The sequence below is a fragment of the Electrophorus electricus genome, chromosome 26 (genome assembly GCF_013358815.1).
Source record: "Electrophorus electricus isolate fEleEle1 chromosome 26, fEleEle1.pri, whole genome shotgun sequence".
NCBI classification, from domain to species: Eukaryota; Metazoa; Chordata; class Actinopteri; order Gymnotiformes; family Gymnotidae; genus Electrophorus; species Electrophorus electricus.
This window is the reverse complement of record NC_049560.1, coordinates 2793945-2805849: the sequence shown is the minus strand read 5'-3', so window position 1 is coordinate 2805849 and position 11905 is coordinate 2793945. Positions and strand designations below refer to the sequence as shown.

Here is an 11905-nt window from a genome sequence, read left to right as displayed (position 1 = left end):
TATAGGTGAACCTTTTAAACTAAATACTATAATTTGTACTGTAATATTTTTATTATTTCTTGAATGCAACATTTGCTTGTAGCTGTAAGTTTTAAATTTCCCACCGGGTGTCACGGGACGTTCCCCCTCCACGAGTCACGTGGTACGGCCTGCCGGGGTTAAGTATTAGTGTGTCTGTTTATTTAAACCCCCGTCAGTTCGCGCCTCACCGTTGGTCATTGTTTGTTTGTTAGCGTCCGAATGTAGTATCAGTGACCATGGTTGGCCAGGCTATGTTAAATGTTAAAGTCGTTAGTGCTGTGTGTCTGTGTTCATCGTTAATGTTATTTGTGAGTGCCACCATCGTCTTTATGTTTTTGTGTGGAGAAAGTCTGTGCGTCCTGCTCCACGCCCTGCGGCACTCGGTTATTCGTTACACCGGGATTAATAAAGTGATCCATTTGTCTACATTCATATACACATTAGTTTTAAGATAGCAAGTATGGGGGAAAAAGGCCGTCCGCTTAGTCACTTGACATTCATGATGTCACCAAAAATCATTTGCTTGGAAACCAATAGGCACCTCCCGACAGGCACATGCAAATAGACTTCCCTTTCAAACCACACAACTATATTTGCTTACAGGGAGAATGATGACATGAGAAAAAGTGAAGTCCTGTTGCTAGAAAGGCTTTGACGGGAATGGGGTTAGGGGTGGGACAGATAAGGGGGTAGTGTCCTTGGCAACAAGGAGCTACTGCCCTTGTGGTGTCTACTCTACTGCATGCTTTGATTAATAAATCTTTGCCTGACTTTAGAGAGGAACTTCATCGCCAAAAACAGTACAGCACATCTGTATTATTTCCAAATATAATGTTGGACCACAAGACGCATTTTAGCCTCGACTGCTTCGTGCCATTTCGGATTTGATTGGATTTATTCACATGTAGCTTCTGTGCTATTTTACATGCTATTTGCATTAAAATGACCTGTGCTTGTGGAGCTCCATGTTTGGCTGAACCACTGAAGAAGTAATATTCTTGCTGCAATATCCATATAAATACAGTTTGGCTTACCATCATCCTAACCTTCAGAGCTCTTCTTCCACATCTCCTAGCAGGTCACTTTCTTCACACTTTTGACCCTGTGACTGCTATTTACTAGGAGCTTTCAGCTGTCTGATCACTTCCAACAAACAATGACACTGACAATTGTAAATACTCCAGCAACACTGCTGAGCTGGCTAAAACGCTACCGGCTCCAGCAGCCAAACGATATCGAGCTAGCAATGCTCCTGTGGTCAGAACTTGACCAGTGATGAAGGGCTAAAGAATGCTTGATGAGCTGTGCATGTCAACAGATGTTATACAGTCCATACTTGTGCACTTATTAAATACATATACGAATGAGCCAGTGAGTGTGGGCACAGTGCAGGTGTTTCTGGTGACAATATATTTGTAAATATTTGCATGTAGATAATCAGAACTTGTGTTGTACTAGGCATAATTCTGACATTTTTCCAATAACCCCTTTGATTAATGGTTTGTTTGGATATTTTATGAATGTATATGTAAATATTTACAATATTTGCAAACTTTTACATCTGGCTCCCTCTTATTGGCTGGCAAAATGTGGCTGGTAGAATCAGGAAGAGGCAGTCAACTGACTATTAAGAACAGGGGTGCCAAAATTGGGTGGGCTTACAATTGACAGTGAATAGTGTGGAAGCCTATTTTACAGCTACTTATTAAAGTGTTAACTTTCACCAGTTGATTACATATATTACATAACAGTAGACTGCAACAACAGGCTTGTAAAGATAGCTTACCTCAATGCTAGTTTTGTGCTGTCATAGTCTTGCCACATGTAAAATGCTTATTCTAAATTAACTTTTAGTGTATATTTAAGAAGCTATCCAAATCTTGGGATAAAACTATGTTCAAATTTAGCAGCAAAGTAGAGTTTAAGACTTGTTTTCTCTTTCTTCCCTGATTAGGCTAACATTCAGCAGTCTAGAGCATGCCTATTTAGTCAGCTATGTTGTTGCTCACCTCTAGTTACTGATTTTTTAAATAAATGTTAATCGTGTTCTTTTTCTGACAGACCTACACTGGTAGGCTGATAGTTACACTATAAAAAATGAGTAGTCTTAAAAACATGAGGTGAATGAATTATATTCTTTTAAATATTCCTTAAAAACCTCCATCAGCCTAGCCACCAAGAGCTAGGCTTTAAAGGTAAGTAGCTGCTTATGTGGTGTAGTGCTTTAGTATGAACACATTTAAGGAATAAGTGATTTTTCATTAAAAAAAATAAAATACAAACTTTTGTAAACCAATATATGATTGCAAGTCTAGTCTTTGGTACTCCTGGGGTTATTTTTACGTCATTCAGCTCTCTCCCCAGTCTGGGGAGATGGAACGATTGTTTAAGTGCCTTCGAAGTGCAGTCCTATGAACACACATTATGCCTTTCTCTCCTCCTATTTTACCTGTTCGTTATCGAGTTTCTGTCACACACACCCCCCCCCCCCCCCCCGCAGAAATGCAGTCTCCCAAAATGGTTTATGAGAAACTGGGGATGTGAGACCAAGGGTCGAATTGAAAGAAATACAATTTAGGGAGACGTCCCCGTTGTGAAGAACCTATAGGAGACAAGGAAAAGGTGGACAACAATGTGAGTACAAATCTGTGAATATGGCCATTATCTTAACAAGAATGTCTCTTGGTGTATCACAGCAAATTCCCAAGTGATCTAGGTGAGACGCAGGAGACCAGCATATGGAAAGAGTCCTCTCTTGAGATGTGGCAGCTATGAACAATAACGAGGTAAGGTGTGTGTCAGTGACACTCCCCAGTGATCACCGTGTAGCAAGACCTTTTCTTAATGAGTCATGTGACTGTGGTTTACCATATTGTTACATTACTTATACTAGAGTAAGAAGAAGATAGTATTATGGCTTCTGAATACAGATTTCTGAACTCAGTTGGAATCTTTCTGCTCAAAACAGTCAATTAATCATAGTTTCTTGCTGAGTCAGCAGACCCAGTTCACAGGTTAGCTTTTGGAAAGTATTACCTTTACCTCAAGTAACGTTCTTTAAGTCAGTTTACAAAGCAACAAGGTGAGCATAATTTTAAACTTTATTGCGATTCTTTATTGTAATATTCTTTGATATACTCTGTCTAAATGTGCCATTTGGGTGTACTACTGTACTGCAGCATATATTTGTGTGCAGTTATCTGAAGTGTAAAGAATCTGTGTGTGAGTGTCTGCAGCTAGGGAAGTAAGGAAGTAATGTGTAATGAGTAAGAAAGTAGGCACATGAGTAGTTGCTTGTCTTCTCAGCCTTAAATTGGCTTCAGTTGTACCGACTGAAGATATTCTTGCCCTGCAGAACGGTCTGTGTCTCTCAGTACATTCAGCATGGCCAAAGACAACACCCCATCCTCAGGGGGGACAGATCACGGTACCAGAACATTCAATACTGCTTGTCTATAATATAAGTGTGGCAAACAGTGCACCATTGGATTTAGCTCTGTATGTTAAATATTTGTAGTGATTTAATGAATATGGCTTCAGTGCACCTAATATCATGAGACAGTAAGACGGAGCATGTTTCAGGTTATTAAGAATGGTTTGGTTTTTCCATGCTCTGGACCATACCAAAACCAGCCCTCTTCCTCTCTCAGGGATGACTTGGCAGGTGCGGGCCAACTGCCATTATTTCCATGAGCCTCTTGGACGCAAGTCTTTCCTGTGTTTCCGCTGGGGGCGTTATGCAGTAAGTAGGAAGATAAGTTCTTTTTCAAGAAAGGGGTTCCTGTTAAAGGGCTCCTCAAAGCATGTGGAGAGGCTTGTAGAGAAAGCTAGCTCTTAGGAACCTACTGATCAATGTTCTTGCTGTTAACACAGAGTGGTCCCACTCACCCTAGAGCCTGGGAGCTCTACCCAGGGCTTTTCTTTTCCTCATTAGTGTTCCTCTATTGGATTGTGTTACCAGGACAACACAGTGCGCAGCTATAAGTACTCCCCCCTGACCTTCCTGCCCCTCAACCTCTATGAGCAGTTCCAGCGTGCAGCAAACTTCTTCTTCCTGCTCATTGTGGTCATGCAGGTCTGTGGTTCTGTTTCCTGCTCAAATCTCACTGCTCAAACCCACTTGCCCCAAAACTCCCACATAATAAAGTGAATAAATAATTTACTCGTGTCAGTATCCTAGATTTGAGAAGCAGATTATAAATATTCGTAGTGTTATTTTTTATGAATGTGAGTATTCAGTCCTTGTAGAAAGAGAATGTTAACTTGTACACAAAGAGCAACTGGACTTTTGAGAAATTATTTGTGAAGATGAAGGTAGTTCATAGGCATTAAGCACTCTTTACAGTGTTATGCAAAATTTTACAGTACCTTCCTAAGGCACAGACCGTTTGTTTACCTCTGTTTCATGTTAAAAGGATTGGTTGATGTGATATCTTGATGAGTGGTAACAGGCTGCCACACTTAGAGAAAGTGTGACAGAGTTTTATGGCTAGGCTGCTGGCATGGCCGTCGCTAATCTTCACGCCCTGTGGTTGTGTACGGGGTCTCCAGGGTGTTCCTGCCATTGCTACCCTGCCCTGGTACATCACCATGCTCCCTCTGCTCACGGTGCTGACGATGCGCGGGGTGAAGGACCTGCTGGCAGATCTGGTGAGGTGGGAGAGGGGGTGGATACAAGCCAAAGGTCATGTAGCATTCGGCAATCGGAGTAAAAATAAAAATAAAAAAGAACGAAACAAGGAAAAGGAAGAAAAGAGAAGGAGATTGGACATGTTTGAATTCCTCATAAGCAGAAGTGTCAGTGTAAATCTGTACAGTCGGTGAAAAGCACGGAGACTGTAATTCTTCCCTCTCTGTGGTTCTTTCCATCTCTCTCATGGCTTCCAGGGTCGGCGCCGCAGTGATGGCAAGATTAACAAAAGGCCCTGTGACATCCTCACTAACCAGGGGTTAGTATTAGGAGATTCATTTGTGTGGACTTACATTTGGAGGTAACGCTGCAAGAATAAGACGCTTTTGTGGAATAATAAGACTCTTCTATTTCTTTTCTTCTGCAGCTTCACATTAGGTCAGTGGAAGGATGTTTGCGTTGGTGATGTGCTGCGGATTCAGAAGGACCAGGTCATACCGGTGAGTATGTGTACGACTGTGTGTTTGTGTGTGTGTGTGTGTGAGTATGTGTACGACTGTGTGTTTGTGTGTGTGTGTGTGTGTGTGTAGGGGGGCTGTATTTGTAGTGTGTGTGAGTGTTTGTGTGGTGACTGTGTGCATGCGTGTGTGTGTGTGTGTGTGAGTGTGTGTGTGTTGCTCCTGACTTCCCCAGGCAGATCTGCTTCTCCTGTGCAGTACTGAGCCTCACAGCCTGTGCTTCATAGAAACGGCTGACATTGATGGGTAAGAACATGGCCGGAAATCTTCTCCTCCCTCCTATGATCGTCACTCCTGCCACAAAAAACACATCAAGACAATTTAAGAGGTTTTACAGTATTGCAAGCAGTTATGCTTTTTTTCGAATGGAAAGTCTGAAAAATCACCTCTGAGTCATCCATTAACAGACTTCCAGACCAGTATATTCAGCAAAATGTTGTTTTTTGTCATGTTCCTCAATTTGGGGCATCTACTTTTGCATCCTGAATTAATATCTGGGTAAATAGGTTCGCTCCATTTACTCTGGTTGTTTGCAGAGAAACCAATCTGAAGTTTCGCCAGGCACCGGCCATCACCCACTCTGAGCTGACCAGTGGACCAGTAGATGAGCTTCTCCTGCCATTTGATGGTGAGAGCAGTGTTTCCGCTCTATCACAAGGCAAAATGTGGCCCGCTACCTCTGGAGTTCGCAAAACTAATGACTAATATATTCTTTAGTTTCGAAAACAAATAATCAAACTCCTTCCTCTCCTTTTCCCTCCCACTCTCTCTCTTTCTCTGCCTCTTTTGGTCTCTATCTCTTGCTCTTTCTTTTCTTCCGCAGGTGTTGTGTGGTGTGAGGAGCCGAATGGCCAGTTGTATTCATTCCAAGGAAAGCTACATTGGAAAGGGCAATGCCACCTGCTCGACTCTGAGCACATGCTACTCCGGGGAACTATACTACGTAACACTGACACTGCATACGGCCTAGCTATATATACAGGTGCATGGCCTAGCCATATATACATCTAGGCCATAACTCACATGCATTTAAAAAAGTGTCAGAAGTATAATCATTCTGTTTAATTGTGTCAGGCTCTGACACCAAGATCCTCAGGAACTGTGGGAGGCTGAAAGTAAAGAAGACACAAGTAGAGCGATTCCTTAACAAAGTTGTGGTAACAGTAAGCTGCATGGAGTCTTATCTCTACTGTTGCACACTGCCGCAGTCTTCCAGTATGTGTGAAAATGCAAAAAAGACAGGCCACATGTGGTCTTGATATGATATGACTGCTGAAAGCAATAACTACCATGCCCCATTTATACATTTTACATAGTACCCACAGGAAGCTGTGTTTGGTGATTGTAGCTTGTCACGCAGGTGGCTTTCAGTGCAGATCTGTTCTGTGATGTGGTTTTAGATTGTCCTCTCATTGCTGATGGTAGCGCTCCTCTTGGCAGTGGGGTCTGGCCTCTTTGAGCACTTGATTTCCCCACGTATCGAGGTTCTCTCTGGCATAAGTGCCAACTTCCCTGCTGCTTACCGTGGCTTTCTGACGTTCTGGGGCTATATTATACTGCTGAGCCCAGCTATGCCCATGTCCCTTTACATCACGTAAGACCTCTCAAGAAACCCAAACTGGCTTTATTACAAGATATTTGTCAGACAGCTCAGCTAAACAGCATGCTGACTCTGCATTTTTGCACTCCCTTTTTGAGCATTCGACTTGTTGTCAACCTATGTTGCGTTTGCTCTGACCAGATTCGAGCTGATCCACATTGTGCATTGTCTCCTGATTGGCTGGGACCTGGAAATGTACTGGGGGAAGAGAAACAGTCCTGCCCAGGCCCGGGCCACCTCTCTGAACGAGGAGCTGGGTCAGGTGGGTCACCTGCTCAGTGACAAGACCGGCACCCTCACACAGAACCACCTGCTCTTCCGCCAGTGCTGTGTTGCTGGTCACATTTATGGTATGTCTTATGTCCCTCTCAGTAAAGCAAATTGGTTCACTCGACTCCTTACTCTACTCATTTCGAGGTCACAACTGAGTAATCCCGTGGGATGCATAATTTCCATTTTACAGTGGAGTCTGCTCAAATGGAGGCCAACAATAGCTATTTTTTAAACTGTTAGATAATTTATTCTTTCTTGTCAATATTTTAAAAATAATTGTCATTAATATAAAGATACAGATAATAGAAGACTGATATTACCACTGTTAGGACCAGCTGCAATTAAATTTCTTCTTTCTTGACTCCTGGCAAGGTAAGCACGGGTTTGTATGGAATACATTTACATAAATGTTTTTTTTTTTTTTTTTTTTCAGGAGATTTGGGAGAAAACTCAAAGGTATGACCCAGTTGTTTTACAATTAGAATGCCAGTTTGTGTGAGCGCGATTCTTTTGTGGACTGCATGTCCTTGGCTTGTTCTCGTTATAGCGTGTGTTCCGTCCTTCAGCCACTGGACCTGAGCTGGAACCGCTTCTCCTGCGGCGGGCTCCTCTTCTCTGACCAGCGGCTGACCAACTGCCTGCGCGAACGCCGCTGTCCCGAGAGTCGAGAATTCTTTACCGCTTTGGCGCTGTGCCACACCGTCATGAGCGAGTGGAAAGACGGTCAGTGGCGCCCCCACCTGGACACTTCCCCAATTTCCCGTGATAGTCCAGCTCCGAACCAGCGTTTCACAGTATTACGAATATGAGTAAAAAAAAATAAACAGTGTAAAGAATGTTTAAGACAGTATTGAGTTAGCAAAAAATAATTGCAATGGAACTCACAACATCTATCAACACAGGAAATGAAATTTGTTAGTTTTGCTCTTTTTTTGATTATTTTGGTCTAAAATGATGTGATGATGCTCAAATGTTAGAGACATGACCAAGTGCAAAGATGTTCGTGCGCTTTCATGAACAGAGCATAACGAAAATTTAACACAAACAAACAAATGTAAACAACCAAAAATGTAAATGAGCGGAAACTTTGATTACAGACATTACAGACTGTGTTTCACGGGTGTAAGCAAAAGCCTTTGAGAAGCATCGATGCTCCAAATGTTGCTGTAAGTGCATGTAACTGACCAACTGAGCTCCTCAAGATCTTGCGCTCAGGGCTGCCCCGGTACCAGGCGGCGTCTCCGGACGAGGAGGCGTTGGTGAGCGCAGCGCGAGAGCTGGGCTGGGTCTTCCTTTCTCGCACGCGCGACTCCCTCACGCTTAGCGAGCTAGGTTTCACGCACTGCTACCGCCTGCTGGCCCTGCTGGACTTCACCAGTAAGAGGAGACGCATGTCAGTGCTGGGTGAGACAGAGGAGCCTGTGATATTCACAGCCTGAATGAATGCAGTTATGTTAAAAGTGATTCTGTGCCTGCAATAAAGAAATCATATGATGCTTGCAGTTACACTGAAACAGAAACTATTAATCTAGCACGCCTCTAAAAGGGTATTTGGGAAAAAATACCCAAGTGGTTTATTTTTCTCTCTCTATGCATGTGTGTGTGTTTGTAGTAAGAAATCCGGAAGGAGAACTGAAGCTTTATTGTAAAGGTGCAGATATTGTCATTCTGGAGCGGCTGCGAAAGGACAGCCCACACCAGGAGAGCACAGAGCAGGCTTTGGAGGTTAGTGAGTGTGCTTGCCTCACACCTCTTCACCACGCCCACCGCCGTGCCCCACCCCTCTTCTGCCCTGTTTTGCCCCACCCCTTCTCCCCCTCCCTTGCCCTGCCTACTTAAGGCACAGTCTCACAGTCTCATCAGTATTTTTGAACTTCTCACCCTGCACGGTTTCATTTGCACTTTATGTTACCGAAACCCAAGTATAAAACGGGGTTACTTTGTGTTTTGTGAGTGTGTTTTGTTTGTGTGACAGGTTTTTGCTCAGAGATGTCTGAGGACGTTATGCGTGGCTGGACGTTCCGTGTCTGAGGCCCAGTGGACAGAGTGGAGCCATGCTCTCAGCCAGGCTGCCATGGCAACGACTTACAGAGAGACTTTGCTGGAGGAGCTGTATGAACACATGGAAAAAGACCTGATGGTACAGAAACAGAGATATCACTGACCATATGCTATTGCTGCCCTTGAGTTAGTATTCACTACTTTATCATCGAGCTGTTAGTGTATGAGTCAGACACAGATTATGGATTATTATCCATAGGAGGCTCTTACCAATATGACTGGTATGTTTTAAAGATGCTTGGCGTGACAGCCATTGAGGATCGTCTGCAGGAAGGTGTCCCTGAGACAATCTGCAGTCTTCGGCGGGCAGGGGTGAAGGTTTGGGTGTTGACGGGAGATAAGACAGGTACTGTGGCTCCTGCAGGGCTCCCCACCTTCCCATGCTGCCTCACAGCAAAGCTCATGGGTGGGACGGAGTCGAGACTGACTGCTCTGCTTCTCTCGGAATGCACAGAAACTGCCGTGAACGTGGGCTACGCCTGCAAGCTGATGGATCCGGATACGTGCCTGCTCCAGGGCGAGGAGCTGAGGTCAGGAACAGGCACAACAAACAGACACACAAACACCCCCCCCCCCCCCCCCCCACACACACACACAAACACACAAACACATTTGAATACACACACAAACCTCAAAAATGTACTAATGGTTAATGACAATTTTCAGACAGCTTCTCCAGTCTCCATCTCCTGAGGTTTGCTTCCACAAGAACAAAGATCCTCATGTTTGGAGTACAGATAAAGTGTCCCAGATGAGTAAAGCTGCTCTTGTCATTGATGGATTTGAGCTTGTGAGTGTTTAATTTTGCAATAGGAAATTCCATTTTTTCTTTGAGGGGAGTTGGAGGGGGTGATCAGGGGAGTGGTCAGGGGAGTGGTCAGGGGAGGCGAAGCCTCAGAGTAATCAGGACCGTTTGCTGACTTTTATTACTTTTATTTTTGAGTTTTCTTATGTCTTTACGTCATTCGATGAATTAATATTATTTAATTATGTGATTGATCTGTTCAGTCAAATTAAATCTTTTAGTTAGTGGTCATTAATTTTCAGTTTATTTATCAGTTTGTAATGAATAAATTAATTATTAAATGACAATCTGTTTCAATCTTTCTGTAAAGCACGTATTAAAATAGAAATGCTTTATAATGCCATATAAATTTTAACTAAACAAAAGGTGTTAATATACTGCTAAGTTGTTTCCAGACTACACAGTGACTTGCTTTAAATAACTCTATGAAGTTGTATAACTTGAGTTTTATTGGTTCTGAAAATCACCATGTCAGAATCAGGCTCCATTTCTCAATGTGTTTACAGACAGAGCTGATCAAGACACCCGAGGCAGGGGCCAGGTTTGTTTCTCTGTCCAATCAGTGCCAATCAGTGCTTTGTTGCCGTGTGACCCCTGGACAGAAGGCAGAGGTGGTACAGCTGGTCAGGAAGTATTCTTCCTCCATCACCATGGCAATAGGAGATGGTGCCAATGATGTGAATATGATTAAGAGTAAGGGGTGGAGAAGGATGCAACCAATAGTCACATGATACTGCATTGCATGTTTACAGATAATTCTAATCTGCTTCAAAAGTGACCCCACACACTAATCCTATAATATATCACTGTTTAATGATCCAGACATTAAAAAGTGTCCACAAACTTCTCACTCACAAAGTCCCCCACACCCCACCCCACCCCCCACCCTATTACATCACAGCAGCACATATCGGAGTGGGTTTGTGTGGTGTGGAGGGCAGTCAGGCAGTGCAAAACGCAGATTTTGCGCTGGCCCAGTTCAGCTTCCTCCGCAGGCTCCTCCTGGTCCACGGCCGCTGGTCCTACCGGCGCATCTGCAGCTTCCTGCACTACTTCCTCTACAAAACTACCTCCTTTGCACTGGTTCACATCTGGTACAGCTTGTACAATGGCTTCAGTGCCCAGGTACACTATCGTAAAGCCTTTCTGACCCATCCTGTGCACTTTTTTATCTATTTATGTTTTCTGTTGTGTTTCATCTTTACCCAGCCTATGTATGAGAGCTGGTTTATTGCTCTCTACACCATTATGTACACATCCCTGCCTGTTAAGTGCCTGGGCTTTTTCGAACAGGTGAGCAATACAGTTGTACTGCCCGGGAACCTTTTCAGTGTTGAATTCCGTTTGGAAATGGCTGACCGGTCTACTTGTATGTCTGTGCTGGTGCAGGACATGAGCAGTGAGAGCTCTCTTCGCTGGCCAGAGGTCTACTTGGCTGGGCAGAGGCATGAGCTGCTGAACCCACTCAGCCTGGGTGTCGCTCTGTTGTACTCCATCTACACCTCCATCATCCTCTTCTTCCTCCCCATGGGAGTCTTCCAGGACTCTGACCTGGACTATCAGACCCTGGCCATCACTGTGCAAACGTCGGCTGTGTTCTCAGTTACTGTCGAGGTATCTTGACTCGTAGACCTCTATGGCTTATTGATTTATTGTAGTTTTAAATTATTTTTTAATGGCAATGATTGGTGGTCTCTATTAGGGAGAGTTTTCTCTTGACGCAATACACACATAGTCAACTGAGATGCTTTTTTGTGTTTTAGCTGGGTTTTTTTTTGCTTTGATTATTTTCCCCCAGCAATCTTAAACACATACACATATACACATTCATTTTATACAGAATTGCATAAGTGTTAAAATTTCATTCTGTTTGTGTTTCCTAGATCATTTTACAGACCAAGTTCTGGACCAAGTACAATTTTGCTGCAGTCGCTTTCTGCTTGGCCCTGTACTTCCTGTCTACTGTGATCCTCCACAGCCCTCGCCTGTTTTTGGCT

The 11905-nt window shown here is 43.7% G+C and overlaps 1 protein-coding gene across 1 annotated transcript; it reads left to right on the top strand.

Moving 5' to 3' along the window:
• Positions 1-3394: 3394 nt before the first annotated feature.
• Positions 3395-11531, top strand: atp8b3 (ATPase phospholipid transporting 8B3). Its single transcript, XM_035523083.1, has 24 exons — positions 3395-3448; positions 3672-3763; positions 3983-4096; positions 4573-4671; positions 4909-4970; positions 5079-5151; positions 5345-5415; positions 5706-5797; positions 5993-6151; positions 6244-6332; positions 6570-6763; positions 6911-7119; positions 7476-7498; positions 7609-7765; positions 8258-8446; positions 8655-8767; positions 9018-9182; positions 9338-9449; positions 9558-9633; positions 9770-9893; positions 10415-10601; positions 10810-11033; positions 11118-11201; positions 11298-11531. Exons 1-24 carry the CDS (start codon positions 3406-3408, stop codon positions 11529-11531), a joined length of 2985 nt encoding a protein of 994 aa, XP_035378976.1. The 5' UTR covers positions 3395-3405.
• Positions 11532-11905: the final 374 nt, after the last annotated feature.

What these genes read in the sequence shown, in the direction of transcription:
- atp8b3 (XM_035523083.1), top strand. Translation starts at nt 3,406, where the DNA reads ATGGCCAAAGACAACACCCCATCCTCAGGGGGGACAGATCACG. An exon ending in GACATCCTCACTAACCAGGG is followed by an intron (nt 4,971 to 5,078) that starts GTTAGTATTAGG and finishes TTTCTTCTGCAG; the next exon opens with CTTCACATTAGGTCAGTGGA. An exon ending in ACATGGAAAAAGACCTGATG is followed by an intron (nt 9,183 to 9,337) that starts GTACAGAAACAG and finishes TATGTTTTAAAG; the next exon opens with ATGCTTGGCGTGACAGCCAT.